The sequence below is a fragment of the Peromyscus californicus genome, unplaced genomic scaffold, assembly GCF_007827085.1.
Source record: "Peromyscus californicus insignis strain IS unplaced genomic scaffold, ASM782708v3 Scaffold_11__1_contigs__length_118956290, whole genome shotgun sequence".
NCBI lineage: Eukaryota > Metazoa > Chordata > Mammalia > Rodentia > Cricetidae > Peromyscus > Peromyscus californicus.
Window position 1 is genome coordinate 89,113,752 of NW_026294402.1, and position 18,281 is coordinate 89,132,032.

Here is an 18,281-nt window from a genome sequence, read left to right on the forward strand (position 1 = left end):
AGGTGTTTCACCCTCCCTTGCTAAAATGATTGACAGCTTCTGGAGTTAGGTCCACCAGATACATTCCCTAGGACTAGGAATCTTTAGGACAGGACTAGGAAGATGCATAACTGTTGGCACCTGTTCTTTGCAATAGCAGAACCTTGTTGAGACCTTCTACTCATCCCTGCCAGCAGAGCCCTGGCACTTGGTGCCTTTTTTTTCTTTCTGAGGGCTGCCATACTTCCTTCCAATAAATTCCCCCTGGTGGCAGTAGCCAGGGTCTGTTTTGATTGCTTACAAAGAAGCCTAAATGGAATCAAGGAAGTAACGATCTTCACAGGCGATTTCACAAAGGAAACCACAAGTAGATGGCAGACCAGGAAGGAAATGAAGTTTAAAGGCAGCCCAGCCTTGAGGCGAGAGTACTCGGGGCCGTCTCATGCCAGGTGTGTACTTAGAGACAAACCAAGAGACAAAAATCAAGCTTTCAAGATGGTTTGCATGGTGCTCATTATCCTTGCCATTTCAGCTTCTTATTAGATTCATTACAAGCACTTCATCGGGGAAGGGGGCTTTCTCACTACCATGTCTCCAACTTTCACTCCAGTTGTTACTAATTTGATGATGATCATTTGATTTATTTTCATCATCTTTTACTTCAAGGGCCATGTTTGCCACCACCTCATCTCAGTCTCTTGGAAACTGCACCTGCAGATTTTCAATAGTCACACAGAAGAACTTGGTTTTATAGAAAAACAAGTGGCTTTTAGACATGCAAATGAAGGGTGGCATTTCTATTCCCCAGAAGTCTGCTTTTTCCTGCTACTGGAAATACTACAAGTGCAGTTGGAGAAGCTTGCTTAGGAAGATCGGACAGATATAAAGTGCAAATGAAAAGTCTTCCTCGGGGAAGAAACTGTGCACATTGAAATGGACATCAGGGATTCTCCATAGCAAGGAGTGCCAGCAAGAAAGAATTTATGAGACTGTGTCTGCCCGGCTTTCACAGCCAGCTGTGGAGGGAGCAGCCGCTGGCTTCTGACTCCTCAGCTGACTCATAGGGGCTGGAACAAGCCATTCTATTAATTGGTTCTTATCTCTTCACTGCTAAAGCAAACAGATTTCATTAGTTTCCAGTGGAGGGACTTTGTACAAATACAGAAGGTGGCGTTTGAGGAAATGCAAGACCCTGAGGTGTTCTCTCCAAGAGACGCCTAGTATACCTGCATCCCTGACTTCTGATCAGGTAGAAATCTCCCCATCCAGAGACCTACTTTCTAAAAGTCATTAGGTTACTAAAGCCATTATTTTAAATTGAATATTGAAAATAATTCAGCAGCATTATGTATAGCATAATCCTTAATAAAATTGAATCCTGTCATAGGAGCTGATACTCAGTTTATGAAGATAACAAAAAAGCACAGCTGGAAAGGTTATTTGAAAATTCATTTTTGTAATCTCTTTCCCAGCAGAGACTTTGGGGGTCCAGTTTTTGCCAGAAGCAAACTTTCAGGGCTCTCATTAAATACTGAAGTGTGTGATTTCTAAGGGCAACATTGACATGGTGTCTAATGATTCCCTGCTCCCAGGCACTACTGTAATAAATGCATCTTCCATTTTTAGATTTCTGGGGCCTATTTTATAGCCACTGGAGGAAAGGCAAGAGTATTGACATGCCTCCCTCTCTCACACAAAATTTAGACAGTATAGCCCACTATTTATTCAGCTTGGAGTGGTTTCCATCTAAGACAATAAACTTGTAAAATATGAAGGAAACTAATCTTGATGACTGAGCAAAGCTGATGAGCTTTGAAGTCTGAGCCTAGAGAATAAAAGGCTCCATGAAAAACAAAGAAAGAAAGAAAGAACCAGAGAGAGGCTGAAACAAGTCCTGATCTGGTTCATTCTCTGAGAGAACTGACCGAGATGTGAAACAAAGATGTACTAGGCACATGTATGGAACCCAACAGTGAAGTCATGTCTGTCCAGTCCCCCACATGCTTCTGTTGGTCTGCAGTCTCAGGCCCTAATTACACTGCCTGATAAGGAAGAGCTGACACATGTCAGGTCAGTTCGTGAAAGGCTTTTCTGGAGTGAAAAAGGGAACCAGGGAAAGTCTCTCTCTCACAATAGCTGAAGAAAATAGCTCTCGCTGCAGTAACTTCACCAGACACGTTGAGACTTCTCTTGATCTCTGTGACTCGGCTCTTGTCTTTTCATCTCTACCATCTCACCAACTGGCAAAAATGGGTTGAAACTCCCAAAGAAAGCTTTCAGGTTAGAAGGGAATGTGTTCTGTTTGACTTGCCTCTGACTGGGCTGGGATATGGTGTTTATGGTGCTCAGTATCTAGAGCAAATTGCATAGGGTCTTAATTAGAACTGTTTCTCAAAACAAATCTGCCCAGCACCTCTTTGCTTAACACTGCTCTCAGTTTCACACTGACAGGACTCCGTAAAGCTCACATAGCCAAGACTTACCAATAGATAAGGAAACGTATTTACCAGGAACCTCAAAATGTTAGGCCTTCAGGCTACAGGAACAAACACCCATCATTCCCAAGGACATTCGTTATTGACACACTGAACCATGGACAAGGTTCATGATGCAGGTTTAGTAAGCAAGTGTAAGTGAAACCCATGAGTATCTGGGTTTGAGGGGTATCAGGGATTTATTAAGATATGAAATGGGAAAATATACTCTCAAATACAGGATATGGTAAATCCAGTTGCAGAGTCCTTGGAAAGCTGGGGACCAATCACACACTGCTTCATGACACTTGACACAGTCTTCACCACTCAAGAGAGCACACCACTCAACTCTCTCCACTCTTCAGGAGTCATGTAAGCAGACAGAAAGCCACACCCTAGGGTTTGTATCCTCAAAGCCATTGGAGGAATGAATTCCCACAAGTAAGTATAACACAAATCTCTATAGTCAGATTTTTCTTGTGGCTGCCAGCTCACAAATAACAACACAGAGACTTATTGATTATGAAAGTTTGGCCTTAGCTTAGGCTTGTTCCCAATAAGCTCTTATAACTCAAATTAACCCAATTATACTATGTTCTGTCACATGGTGTTACCTCTCTTCCATCTTGCACCTCCTGTTTCCTCTCCATGTCTCCTGGTGTCTCCCACAGCTAGATTCCTCCTACTTCCTCTCTCTGCCCAGAAGTCCAGACTATACCTCTTGCCCAGTTATTGACCACTTAGCTCTTTATTAAACCAATCACAGCAATACATTTTCACACAGTGTACAAATGTCCTCCAACATGATTTTTTTGTTTTATGTTTAAGCAGGTAAAAGGTATCTGTTAACTTTATAAGTTTATTTGGACTATATAACCAAATATCTATCCATGTCATATGAAAGGATGTCATGTAATAAATCATGAGGATTCTATGGCCAACAAGATTTATCTTGTCTCATCCAATCTCAGAGCTGTTCCCGTAGTAGAGGGATCAGCATATATGTCACCTGTCCCTGTAGTCTTTTTTTGGTTTCTTTTTTCATGTCTATAGTCAAGACTTTCAGGATGTCTCACCCAATAAAATCTGATCTTTATTAATTTTGAAGAGAACCATAACTTTTTGTTTCCTGTGGAAACAAAGGCATAACCTCTCGCTCAATGCAACATATTTTCTGACTTTCATTTTTAAGTTTTCATAATCCAATTTCTCTCACCAGCTATTTTTTGTACATTATCATTTAAAAAATTCAAGGTCAACAAAGCACTATACAGGATCCAGACACCCTGTGTTTCCCATATTTACCCAGCTTTAAAAAAAGCACACACACATACATACATACATATATATATATATATATAAAACTTTGCTCTCTCTTTAAATACTTTATTACTTTTAAACTATTTTTATGACTGCCTGTACCCTTTTTTATCGTATCTGTTTAAAGGTTTTTTTCGGTATGGAATGCTTTACTACACACCTGCAACATTCTCTGACTTTGAAACAAACCTTAACTGGCCACGCCAGCTGCCTTGTGGCTCTAGTAGCTGGTTCTGCCCCTCCTCTGCCCCCAGTTCCCTGAGAGCCTAGCCTCATGCCATCATATTTACTGCTCCAGCTCTGGGAAGTTGTTGGGTCCATGATGCGGCAAGCATTTTTACCTAGCATGCCGGCTGCTCAAGGGTTCTGCTGCACAGCAGGGCCTCTTAAAAGAGCCGCACCTCTAAGCCGGGCGGTGGTGGCGCACGCCTTTAATCCCAGCACTCGGGAGGCAGAGCCAGGCGGATCTCTGTGAGTTCGAGGCCAGCCTGGACTACCAAGTGAGTTCCAGGAAAGGCGCAAAGCTACACAGAGAAACCCTGTCTCGAAAAACCAAAAAAAAAAAAAAAAAGAGCCGCACCTCTATACAACCAAGCCTACTTGAGAGACCACTTTCTCAGATGCTATGTGCATTTTTGAGCCCCATGTTGAGTGTCATATGTTGTCAGATTTTTCTTTGAGCCACCAGCTCACAAACAACGACACAAAGACTTAATAATTATGAAAGCTTGGCCTTAGCTTAGGCTTGTTCCTAACTAGCTCTTATAACTTAAATGAACCCATTTATATTAATCTGTGTCCTATCATGTGGCATTACCTCTCTTCCATCTTGCACCTCCTATTTCCTCTCTGTGTCTCCTGGCTACTCCTGCCCCTCAATTCCTCCTACTTCATCTCTCTGCCCAGAAGTCCCACCTATATCTCCTACCTAATTACTGGCTGTTCAGCTCTTTATTAAACCAATTCACAGCAATACATTTTCACACAGTGTACAGATATCCCACAACACATCTCCCCCATTGTAGCTTATCAGCACACACCTGTACTTTCTTGAGCCAAATTATCCCTCATGTCAATATCCAAACTATCTGTACAAGTAACTGAAGTCATGGACAATCTCACCCCTGCTTTCTTCACTGTGAGTGTTCTCAGCCAATACTTCATAGCATCAGGAGGCAGAGTGAAAAAAGTAAAATGAGTTCTCAAGAACTATATTCTTCACAGGAGTGTAAAAATTGCCATACTGTGACCCAAATAAACAATGTAAAGGTAATGGAAGAAAAGGTAGTCCAGGAAATTTCTGGATGCATACATTAATGGCTCTGTTTACTGAAACAGTGTGGGGAAGGACGATCTCTTGGTTTCTTTTCCTAGTGCTGTACTCTGACAAATGCAATTTAAGGATGGAAAGATTTGGCTTATCTCACTGTTCAAGGTACAGTCCACGGCAGCAGGAGCATGAAACAACTGGTCATGTGACACCTGAAGTCACAAGATAGAACAGTGAATGCATGCTAGTGCTCAGCTTGCTTTCTACATCTTATACAACCCAAGAGCTCCTTCCAGGCAGTGGTCCTGTCCAATCAAGAGGGTCTTTGAATACCAATTAATGTAATCAAGATACCCCTCCACAGCCATGCCCAGAGTCTCTTTTTCTAGGTGATTCTAGATTCTGTAAGATTGGCAATTGTCACTACCTCTCACTGACAACAATTAGTTCACTTAGGGGCCTTCAGGATCCTACCCATGTGGAACAGCCACACGAGAAGGAACATCTCCCACTAATAGGTGCAATTACTAATTAGAAATTCCAGCTATCCCACTATAGTTGTGTTCTTTGATTCTAAGGAAATGGACAGGCAGGCGGGCTTAAGGCTGATGAATTACCAAAACTTTAGGCAAAATGTCAGGGATCTAAACAAACAAACAAAAAATTCTCTTCTTCCTCAGTCCTCAGGTTAACCTGTATTCACTACTACATTAGTATGAATTTTCTTACATTGTTAGTCAGGGGTTGGGAATGGGGTGTTGCTTAGTGGAAATTTAAAACTTTGCATCCTAAACACGAAACAATGCTGAATTGTATATGCTGTTTACACCAGAGTAGTCAGGGGTGAGAACATAGGTTCATGCCATTTTCTCTCCCACTTTCTGCAGACTCCTGACCAATCTACCCAGGTGCCAAACAAGGGGGACAAGACAGTAAACATACTCTTTGGAAACTTAGATTCCTTCATATTCCCTGAAGGAGTTTTCCATTCTGTTAAATCTTTGACTTCTTAGTTCCAAGTTCCCTCTCAGTGGTAGTAGCAAACCTGTCAGAACAACTCTTGTATTAGATCAAGAATACAGAAATGTGTAGCATAGAAAAATAACCCATCAACCTTGAAACCCTCAGAGTACTGTGTAAGAACAAGACACGTTGTTTTCTTTCTTATTCTCTTTCTGTGTTCTGGTAATATAATCAATATTTCCTGTCTAAAAATGCAATATTCTCCAATTTTAGAAACCCCTCAAGTCTGCATTTAATGTCAATGAAAATCATGCTCCGTGTGACAGGTATTTATTTTTATGCTTCCCTGTCTGAAGGCCTTGTCGACTTTTAATGAGAAAAGGATAATGTTATCACTGGCTGAAACTATAGGTGAGAATGGACTTGAATAAAACAGTTAAATATAAGGAAAAAATGGACTCTACTACTAACCAATCCTCATAAACATTTGTTTGTATATAAGGATGTAAAGCCTCACCCCAAGTTCTCTTTTCAAAGTAAATAAGCATTTCCTTAAATAGGGAAGAATCAATTTGACAAACAAGCATTTGAGCACCTAGTATCTTCTAGAAACTATTATGGGTTGGAGATAATACAGAGAGAAAAGTAATAGACTTTTAAGGATAAGTAAGTGGACAGGAAGTCAATATCCATGTGTAGGACCCATCTTAAGTAGACCTTGACACAATGTAAGAACTGTTGTGTCCATACCCCAGACACTTCAAGTTGAAGGATGTTTATAAGTTACCTACCTTCAGCAGCACTTGCCAGAATTTCTTGACTCTTACAGGCTAAAATATAAGTAGGTATATCATGTACCCCATACTTTTATATTTGTTTTCATTTGTTGTTCATAAGAGTACTTATATTATTTTATAGTACATAACAGTGCTTGTTAAAATTATGACATTCTCATATTTTCTTTCAGTTGTCTTACCCCAATTCGAAACCACTACTGCAGACTACCTTCCTTAATTTACTGAGAAAACAATGGAATTTAGTGGAGTGCAATGAATTTAAATTGAACCAATCATCTAATTTGTGCAGTGTCTGAACAATTGCCTATGGGTCCTAGGCCTCCTCGTTCCCAATGTAGTATTATTCTTTTTACATAATTTACAATCACAGAATCATGAACCTTGATCATGTAAGCAAGCAAATTAATATGGAGGTCTCTAAGGGGGTCCAGAAGTATAAATAACAGAGAATGGTGTAAATTGTATTCAGTTACTCAAAAAGCAGTAATTGTTCCATGAAAACTGACCTCTCTGGAAATAATTTACATACCAACAGTATCATTATTTTTACCAAATAGCTGTTTCCTGAATTTCCTTGCCAGTGAATTTAAACTGAACTGTGTGCTTTGTGGTTTCTCAAAACAGTTCTTTGAACTAGTGTCTGAAAGTGTTGGTTTAATTTTTGTTCAAAATTGCATAAATGAATCCCTGTGGCCAAGCCTTTTATGACCTTGCCCACCCCTGAAACCTCAGTGGGCAGATGCTGAAAGGCGATTTTGTGCACTAACATGAGTCAGATACTCTTACTTTCTCTAAACCACTTCCCGATTTCTTCCAGAGTTGCATTTAATGGCTGCTTGTTTTTCCAGAAGTGGTAGAAGTAGAATCAATATAATTTATATGGTACAAAATAAAGAATATTTCTCTTTCAATTTTATTAGTAATTTGAGAATTCCATTCAATGTGTTTTGATCATATTCACCCCCTCCCCCAACTTTTTCCAGATCATCAAGTCCCTAAACAGCCAACTTTTTGTCTTTTTTTATTATAAACCATATAGTCCAATTTGTGCTGCCCTCATATTCCTAAATATGTAGCCTCCTACTAAAGCATAGTGGATCCACCAGGAATATATTCTTAAAGCAAATTGACTCTCCCTCTCCTGGCAGTGTTCAGTTGCTAATAGCTCCTCATCTAGTTGTGGACTTAGTGACCGTCTCTCTTCTCCATGATAGGATTTTGTATGGCTTGAGCTGGCCTAGGATTTATGTATCCTATCACAACCACTATGAATCCATACCTGCAACTGCCTTGCTATGTCCAGAAAAAGACTGCACCCTTGTAATTATCCATGCCTCTGCTCTTACATTCTTTCAGCCACCTCTTCTGCAATGATCCCCAAGTCTTGGGCGGAAGGGTTGTGATATGTACATCCCATTTAGGGATGAGAAATATGCAGCTTCTTAGTCTTTTCACCTTGACCAGTTGTGGGTCTTTGTGTTAAACACCACCTAGTGCAAATAGAAGCTGATAAGGGTTTATATATGCATCGATATAGGTTTACAAAGAAAGATAAATCATGAGGCGTCAGTTTAATAATATGTACATTTAGTAAAATAGTACCAGGTTCTCCCCTGGGGCTTATGACCTATCTAGTTCTTGACTCTTGGCCCCAGTAGTAGTTCCAGGTATGAGTTGCGTCTTGTAGAAACAGGCCTTAAATCAAAATGGAAAGTGGTTGGCTGCTCCCATCGTGTTCATGACACGTTTGTACCAGTGGGCATGTCTTGTCAGATTAGACATTACTGTAGCTCTCGGAGTTCATAGCTGCATAGGACTGATGATTACTTTTTTCCTCCAGTAGGATGTATAGCACCTTCTAGCACTGTGAAAGCTAGCCAATAGAGATAAAGCTTCCAGGTCATTATCAACTTGATATCTCTATGCTCTATGACTCAAGTATGTGATGTCTTCAGAATTAGGGTCTGACTGTCAAGTTCTGGAGGGTAATCAATAACATTGGCAATATCCTGAAATGTTTAGAGGACTATGGGACTCACAGACCAACAACCCCAAAAGAGGTTAACCCTTTGCTGACACTTCCCTGTATGCCCTCCTCTACCCTGTCCTCCCACCCCCAACTTCAACCCTTCCTGCTCCATTATTTCCCTTTAACCCTTTATATCACTGAGTTTACCCTCCCATCTTTTTAAAGCCCCTTACTAATTGCCTGACCTCTATGGGTATTCCCAGTGGAGCACACATATCTGACAATTCAAAGCTAATATCCACAAAGTGAGAGGAATGGGTGACATTTTTTCTTTGTGAGTTCATGTTGTCTCACTCAGAATGAATTTTTTTAGTTCCATCCACTTACCCACAAATTTCATTTTTCTGAACAGCTGAATAATATTCCATTATATAAATATACCATGTTTTCATTATCCATTCATCAGTTGTTGGGCATCTAGGCTGTTTCCATGTCTAGCTATTATAAAGAGAGCAACCATGAACTGTCTTGGCTGAATTATTAGGACTAAGAAATTTTTATCTGTTTTTGTCATTGCAGTAATAAGGGGGGAAATAAAGCAACAAATGACCTCTAAGGATATAGAATATACAAAGCATATATGTCTCATCACACAGTTCAATGGGAAAGGTTGTGTTTGTCCATTGAATGAGTTTCTCTGGCTTATTTCCCCCTTTCATGTCTTCTTCATTTCTTCTGCTTCTAATACTTATAGGAAAACTTTATATTTACTGACTTTTAGAAATATGCTTAATTGGGAAAGCATTTTAGTCTATAGCACACTGCTTTATACTCAGAACAAGCCTGTGAAACATTTTAGAGCTATGCAAATGAGAAAACTGAATCTTCAAACTGTGAAGACATTGGCCAATACCACCCTTGGGGGGCAGACAAAATTCTGAGTCAATGGGTGTTTTTGACATGAGTATAGTCATGTCAAGAATCCCCAATGCCTCAGATTCATGGAAATGGCAAAGTGTTAACCTGGTCCATGTGAGAATGTTGAAAGAATGTACAGAAAGAATCAACCAGATTCCTCCTCCCAGATGTTTACAGCTTAAGACTGCTTCCCTATAAAGACCCCCAACTGTGACTAGCTAACTCTTCCTTCTTGTGCTGGTCATAATAAACAGACTGAGTTTCCAGGTTGACAGTGTAGTGGGTATCCCACCATCAGTGCAAGGACAGCCCATCCAATCCCAGCTTTTCTGTATGTGTGTCAATCATTCCTTCAGTGTCTATCATTTCTTCATTCCCACTCTGTCCTAGTTAGGTTTCCCAACCCAAGCCATGCTGGAGCTGCCAACACCTGTTTTATAACCATGCCCAGAGCCAGAAAATGGCAGCCTGGGTAGGACAGAGACTGGAGCTACTCTGGGCTGCTGAGAGGCATGGAACATGCTGTTATTTTACTGCTCTATATTTTACCCACCATCTACATTATTAGATGCTAGCTGATTTTTTATTATACTTATTTTGAATCTATTTTATGCCACATGTCTAACTTCTTGAAGTTAATAGTCCACTTACTATCAATCTTTCTTTTACTAGTAAGTTCTATATACAGCTATAAAATTATCTGCCAATAATTTCATTTTATCCCCTTGGTTTTAACAGAAATATACACTTAGTGATATTTATTTCTAAGTAAGTTAAAATTTCTAATTTGATTTTATCTTCAACTCCAACTTCATTAAGAAACATCTACTTTGAAATTTCTAATGGGCACATTTAGTTGCCCATGTCTTTTTGTTAATTTTTGACCCTATGACATTTTGATAAAAAGATATGATAATTTTATAGTAATTAAATGATGGGAGTTGTTTGCTTTCTTTGGAGGAGAAATCTTACTGAGCTGTTTGATGGTAAAATAAATTGTTAATTTACTCTGTGTAAGTAATTTCTTAACTCACCAGCATTGCTTTATTTAAAAAGAAAAAAATAATAAAGCCCTTAGAAGTTCTAGATGATAATTGTTCTCTGAAACAAAAATTTATTTCATAGAATCATGTCGATTCAGGAAAGCCAGAGAAGGAGAAACAGGAAAAACACATACAAAAAAAATCATGACTTTAAAACGCCCTTATCATTAGCAAGAGACATTGATAAAAATAAGAAATAGAAGAGGGTGACAAAAAGTATGTTGCCCCCAAAGAACCAAGAACAAAATGAAGGGCTCATTTAGGGCAGTGCAAGATTAAGGCCAAGTTATGAGGCCAAGGGCGAGTTGACTTTGGTCAAAGATTATTTCTTAAGTTTGGTCTAAGAACCAGGACATCTGACAATATAAAAATGTAGAGTTTGGGGCCTTCCTCCAAAATTACTGTATTTTAATAAGATCCCCTGTGCTTGCTCATCTGGATATTCATTAGCTCTGTTTGGTTGAATTCCAAACATTCTCTTGTCTAATGCAGATTCTTGGGTCGCAATAGCACTTCCAGAAGGGTAAAGAGCTTCTGGTGTTTAAAGAGGCCACTGACAGGCTGTCACTAAGCATATTCCAGAAGTGCTGAGGACAGGCAGTGTGAGGGGTGAGAAATGGCAGTGAGAGAGAGGAGAGGACATGGGTCCCTCCTGCTGAGCTGCCTCTGTCCCAGGGACAGACATTGCAGGATTCCTCATTTTCCTCGTCTTTTGTTTTTTTCATAAAGCAGTTTATTTACAGTTCTAATCCTCAAGCAATCAGCTTCTTTAAACAAGATTATTCAATTTCATTTTTAATTAAGATACAATTACAATATCCCTACCCCAGTCCTTCTTCTCCCTCAACCCTTCTCATACCCCATTCCCTCTCAAATCCATAGCCTCTCTTTGTTTAACTATTACACACACACACACACACACACACACACACACACATACACACACACACTATATATATATCATATGTAATAATACATAATTTAAGTAAGTATATAATAAATAATATGTAAGTATATATAATGTATATTGAGATACTAATTATGGAGGGTTGATAAAAAATGTTTAGGAACGAGTAAAGCATAGTTCTCAAGTAAGTTTACCTTCCACTTGATGAAAAAGAGCCCTTTCTACAATGGAAGATGATCATTAGCCTGAACATATCCAATGAGAACATTCATACCCCACTGTGGGGTTGCACATATGTCCTGCAAAGGCCATGGGACTGGAAATGAAAAGACATGCCCAAGTCTGAACTGTACCTCTTCGTCCCTGTTTCTAGGTCTGACCTATTCCTAGTCCGAAGCTACTTGCTTCTCTCTCAAACCTCTACTACTTTTTATAACCACCTGTTCCAGAATTGGAAAGAAAATGAGTTGAGACCCTAACACATAAAGTCTCGTCTGCCTTGGCGTTCCCCTTAGTCCCAGTACTAAAAGAGAAAATATAAGCTGATTTTATTTCCAAATGGCAAGCATGCAAGGGTTCAGGGAACCATCCAAGTTTAGAATGAGAGGGTGGCCCCAAGAGTCCCTTTCAAAATACAGTTGAAATAGAGAAGCCACCAGGCCACTGACACACAGCTGAACGCAGGAACTTGGGTGACCTGGTGCTGTGGCACTAGGAAAGTCAAAGAAAGAACTGAGGTCATTCCAGACAGCAAATGTGAACAGCAGGACTAGGCAGAGCTATGGGAAACAAACACAGAAATTTGGAGATGGAGCTGCTAGGCCTCTGGCCCTGAAGACACTTCCTGGCTGCCCTTGCTTTCTCCGAGAGGTGTGTGGAGGTGGCCCAGAGGGCAACAAAAGACAAACAGTGGAGAAGGAAAGGAGGCTAGACCTGACTGCAGGACTAAGGGGGAGAACCACCTTAAGATGCCCCTGAGCAGAAAGCTGAGCAGTGAACAGACAGGAGGGAGTCCTCTGTCCAGTGTGCTGCTCTCCCTCTGGGGCTGCACCGGCAGAAGCCTACAGCACCCACAGGAGAGTGTGGCTTGTGATTCCACAATGTGAAACTACAGATAAGAAGGGGTGGCTTAGTTGATGTATTTAGATGAGGCAGTTTCAAATGTGTTTGACTTGTAAAAGTCATCCTAATCATAGTAATTTGTGTGATTTAATTAATTACCGGGCTATAGAATTATGATCATGTATGCTAATACTAAGGGTCAAATCAACCTTGTTGCTTACTTTAATTACAGCAGCAAGCTTCTGATCACATGATTTTCATGGTTTCTCATACATACACTGTAGCCACACACGTGGTTCCGAAAGTGTTTAGCAGGGACATTACAGGTTAGTGTTCCACAGGAGGCAAGGAAGTGAAACCCAACGGAGTGACAAGGAAAAACCTGCTCAAAGGATGAGGCGAGCCAGCACAGGAATGTAATCCCCACCATCAGATATCTACTTCCCTGGATTATCAGAAATGACAGTTTTCAGATAGATGGGGATCACTTCAGAGCAGTCATAGACGGCCTAAGGTAGGCAGAAAAAGGGAAGAAAGTTGGGGGAGTGTTGCGTTTCTGCTGTCGCTCCCACGGTGACCTTCTGTAAATGACTTTAGCCCCTCACCTATTCCACAGGGATAGAAATATAAAGTTATTTATTAACAACACTCACAAGTGCCCAGTGCTTCTCTAAGAACTAGTATCCAGAGGCTCTCTTAAGCTCTGCTTCAGTGAAGAAGGCAGGAAAGCCAACAAGGGCAGGAGCTGTGAGGTAGCAGTGGATAACATGGAGCGGGGAGCGAGAGATGGGTAGAGAATGATGAAAGGGTCAATTTTACAAATCGAGGGGGGGAGGTTTGTCTGTTTATGTGACATCTGAAGAGATACCCAAAGGAAGGAGGGAACCGCCAGGGTTTCTTGAGAAGAGCTTTTCCAATTCCAGGACTTGGGTGCTCAAGGGCCTTGTGGCAGGACATGTGTAGTAGGGACCGAGAGACAGGAGGGAGTGGATTTAAAATGAGGTCAGAGTGTTGTAAGGAAGGAAAGGACAGGGTTAGACCCCAGGAGTACATTATAAAGTCTGGGTGGAAGACTCACCTGACCTGGGGTGTTTTTAAAGGATCACTGTTTCTGTGTGAACAGAATGTAAGAGACCAGCTGGAAAACCGAGGACTTCATCTAGGAAGTCATGCTGTCATCCAAGCTGAAAATGACGATGACTTGGGAAAGGACGTTAGGGCCAGAGGAGTTGAAAAGTGATGGGGCTAGACCAATAAATGCAACTGGTGTTGTACAGTGAGAGAAGTAAAGGGTGAACCCAGAGGCAGGAACAGCAGGGGAAATGAAGATGCTTATGCTAAGCAGAGGAAGGCAGCAGGCGGGGCTGCTGAGTCACCAAGAGCCTGTGTAAGGAAAGAACAATGCAGTAACCAGGAAGAGAGGGAACAGGCTCACCGAGCCCCTGCCCTGCAAAGCGTCCCTTAGCTGTTCTTATGCTCAAAATGAACTAATTCACTGCCCTCCACACCTTCTCATGTATTCACGTCCTCTCCAGAATATCAACATATTGTTACATTAGTAACAAGGGGGGGGCGGGTTCAGCAAACCCTGATTCAGAGAAGTTGATAGATCATCATATTTTCAAGTAAACACAGAGAAGCATTTGATATCAAAACAATATATGAGCAGCAGTCCTCCTATTACCTCAGCATCCTCACCTCTCTTAAGCATCCCTGGTACTGATTGGTTTTTGATAGAAATTCTGTGAAGAGTAAAAATACTTTATTTTTTTCTTAGAATTTCCCAAGACATGCTAAGAAACTGAAAATTTTTCCAAAATCTCCAGGAACGTTTATTAGTTGTAGATTTCTTAACAAACTTTCCTGCTTGTTTTTATTCTTTATCTAAAAATTTAAAACACATTGTTAAAAGGAAAACGGCAACGGAGAGGGCTATGTACTAGTATTATATCAACATGTTTAAATAATATTTTATCTAATACCAACTTGAAAAATAACCAACACGTAAATAAATGCATGCAGTCTACATATGAAGCAGCTCAGCCGTTTAAAATTCTTTATTTCAGCCTCATTTGAAATGCCAGTATTCCGTTCACATAGCTCTATACTCTTAAGAATCATCAGCATTTAATTTATGAGTGTTTTTAGATGGAGAGCCTCTGCTGCTTGAAATTCAGTTCAATCCTCTTGTTCTGAGTTGAAGAATACTTATCTCCTATGCTTTTCCCCAAGCCCCCATCTATGCCCAATTTCCCATAATTAATCTAATCTTTAATCCAAAGTAGAGTGCAGCTCTCACCAAAACCCACCCAGGCCAGGGACACTAACAGAGAGGCAGAGCCCAGGAACAAGTCACACGTTTGTCCTGTTGTTGCTATTCTCTGTCCTCAAGGAGCATCTGGCATATGTGACTTCATGTAGCATTTAAAGCTGTGAGTAATGTGGCTTAAGAAATGTTCCCTGCAGCTGGCCAGGAATGGGCTGGTGGGAAGCACGCCGGAATAGACCACAGCCCCACTATCTTCAAGAAGAGCATGGCTTGGGCAGAGGTGCCCATTGGTGCCCAGCTGCAAAAAGAGTGCACCCAGTTTTGCCACAGAGGCAAAGGGGCACACGAGGTCTCTTGTCTCCTGCTTGGCAAGTAAAAGCACTGGAAAGAGCAACAAAACCCTTGCCCGTGTCTTAGGTTTGTGACTCATGGCTTTCAGGATTAAATTATGGTACGACAGGAACCTTTCTAGGCTCCCCAGGGTACACAGTGGAAGGCAGATGTGCCAGTGTTTAGTATAAAAATGTAGCACAGTTGTTGGCACTGGTTCTGGGAAGCCCTAAGTTGACTCCTCACTTTTCTTCATGTGTTTCTAAGATTAGCTTTTCTAACTCGTGACTAGGGGATCGTTTCTCTCCAGGAAGAAACTACTTCCGTTTTTAGTAAAAATGTACTGCTTAATGCTTTTCTTTGGGTTTCAACTCCAAGACCTGCTTCAAGCAAGTAGCAAGATTTACCCCAGGTTTCATTATCATGGTCATCATTGAGAGTTTTACCTCCCTTGACATCAAGTCCATTTTCCAGCCCTTTGACTTGGGAAAGAAAGTTGGTTTTGACTAGTCTTCTTCTGAATTTCAGGCATAGTTGCTGTTCTCTTCTGTGGAGTCACACAGGCACATTATACCTACAACAATCTGTCATCCGATTCCAAACTGAGGACCAAACAGGTAAAAGAAGAACTCGCGGCTGCCTTTGTCTCTTTCCTGGTGTGGTAGCTGTGGAGTCTTTCTGACAGTGCACGTGGAAAGAATTTCATTAGTAAAGAAGAAAGTAAGCTTAAGGCTTCATTACAGGTTGGATATTTATAGATTTTTTTCCCTCCAGGATAACCATTAACAATTCTCTTGGTAAGCAAAAATATAGTTATAATAGTCTCTCCCTCCTGAGAGATGTGGAGCATAAACTGTCAGTCTGGAAGATGAAAGGCCTACAGTCGGTAATAATTCACAGTCACTTACATCTAAAGGCATTAGAAACCATGTGGATGTGGTTGGCTATACAGAGAAGAAAATGAAGAAGGATGTGGAAAAATGCTTGGTCTTCAGTTGAGTGTTTTTGTTTCCAAGAAAATTCAACTGCCCATTGCCACATGAGCAAAATGTGTCTCCCTTATTCTGAGGATATGTCGGTTTGGGTATCTGCAGAGGAACATACATAGGCTCCTTCTACTAAGACCCACTTAGCCTTTCTGTGCCAAGCACAGCCTGAGTACTAGATATGCAAAGACTAAATACTGCTTTTCCTTCAAGGGAGAAATCCCTGTGGAGGCTACTGATGATCACAGGCATGTAATAAGCACCCAATCCCCAGTGTGCCAGATATTATGGCAGTAATACCTGGAGAGTGTTTGGGGAGCATCCAGTAGGGCATTCTTCCATGGTTGTGGTTGGGAAAGTCAGGAGGAAGTTGCCAGAGACAATGCCCAATCTGGAGCAAGATAAACAATAGAAAGGGGAGGTACCAAGTCAGATGTAGCAGAAGATAGAGAGTATTAAGAAGGATATTTGAGAAGATGGAGAGATGGCTCAGCAGTTAAGAGCACTGGCTGCTCAGAGGACCTGGGTTCAATTCCCAGCACCCACATGGCAGCTCACAACTGTCTGTATCTCCTGTTCCAAGGGATCCCACACTCTTACACAGACATGCATGTGGGCAAAACACCATTGTACCTAAAATACAAATAAATAAATGAGTTTTTAAAAGAAAAGGATACTCAAGGCCAAGGGATTGGCACAGACAAAGTTTCTTTCTGTGGACTTACAAGTAGAGAGAAGCTGAGTCAAAGAGACACAGTGAGGAAGGAGACCACACAGGCAGCTTCAGGCTAAGAAAGATGGATGGTACGTGCTTTCTGAAGAAAGTTGAACTTCCTCTTAAGCAATAGGATGCAATGCTTCTCAACCTTCCTAATACTGTGTCCCTTTAATACCGTCCCTCATGTCATGGTGACCCCCAACCATAAAATTATGCCGTTGCTGCCTCATCATGGTAATTTTGCTACTCCTATGAATCATAATGTAGATATCTGATATGCAGGCTATCCGATATGTGATTCTCATTGGGGTCACAACCCACAGGTTGGGAACTCCTGGGTTAGAGTAACTAGAAGGGATCATTGTCTCAATGCTAAGGAGTCCAGAAAATGGGGACAACAGTGCTGGCATTATTAGCTCCTTCTGGGGGGAAATATGTACTGCCTTCTCTTCATTTTCAGTGATTTTCTGGCAATCTTTGCTGCCATTCCTTGATTTACATATAGATCATCCTGATCTGTGCCTTGGTGTCTACATGGTTCTCCCAGACCCCAGCCTATCTCCAAATTTCTTCATTTGCCAAGAACATCAATCATATTGGGTTTTGGCCTACCCTGCTCCAGCATAACCTCCTCTGAACTGATTACATCTACAGTGACCCTTTCTAATAAGGTCAATATCTGGGGCTCTAAGGATTAGAACTGCAATACATAAATCTGGGGGGAGGATATATAACTCAGTTCAAAAAGCTGTTATTGAAGTATTCAGAACAAACTGATGTTAGGATAATTGGAGCTCTATTTTAGGACCCTCACTCTGGTGGAGATGAGGAAAGAGTACATAGATAAGTTAGCTTTTGCTGTTTAACTGCATCAACAAAAATTAGTTATCCAAATAACATCGAGCGGTAAGCAGTTGGTTCCCGTGTCTGTAAGTGTCCATCTTTTTGCCTGTCGGACTTGGTGGTTTGTTTGCATGGATTGAGCCATCAGACACTTGTCTGGGTGTCTGTGGATTTGCTAGGGTATGTGTTCTAGGATAAGCTTCACCAAGGCATCTTTGCCAGTGCCGTGTGCCTATCATTCTGTGAGTACTGAAGCAAGTCCATTTCCAATCATCGGCTTGGATCGCCTCTCCTAATCATCCTGTATGGCTCAGTACAAAACAAGAAGCCAAGTAAGTGCCCAATGTGCGATGAGTAAGCTTTGCAGTACTATTTGGCAGGAACTGTGGCTATGGGATGTGATGAAGAATTGGACTCAGTGATGAGATCTATC

At 41.1% G+C, this 18,281-nt stretch overlaps 1 protein-coding gene across 1 annotated transcript in view; it reads left to right on the forward strand.

The window, feature by feature from the left end:
* Slc9a9 (solute carrier family 9 member A9) overlaps positions 1-18,281 on the forward strand; it is a 550,545-nt gene that overhangs the window by 261,928 nt on the left and 270,336 nt on the right. Inside the window, exon 9 of the mRNA XM_052716929.1 lies at positions 15,830-15,918. Within this exon, the coding sequence (XP_052572889.1) occupies positions 15,830-15,918 (89 nt within the window). The remainder of the gene's footprint in view (positions 1-15,829; positions 15,919-18,281) is intronic.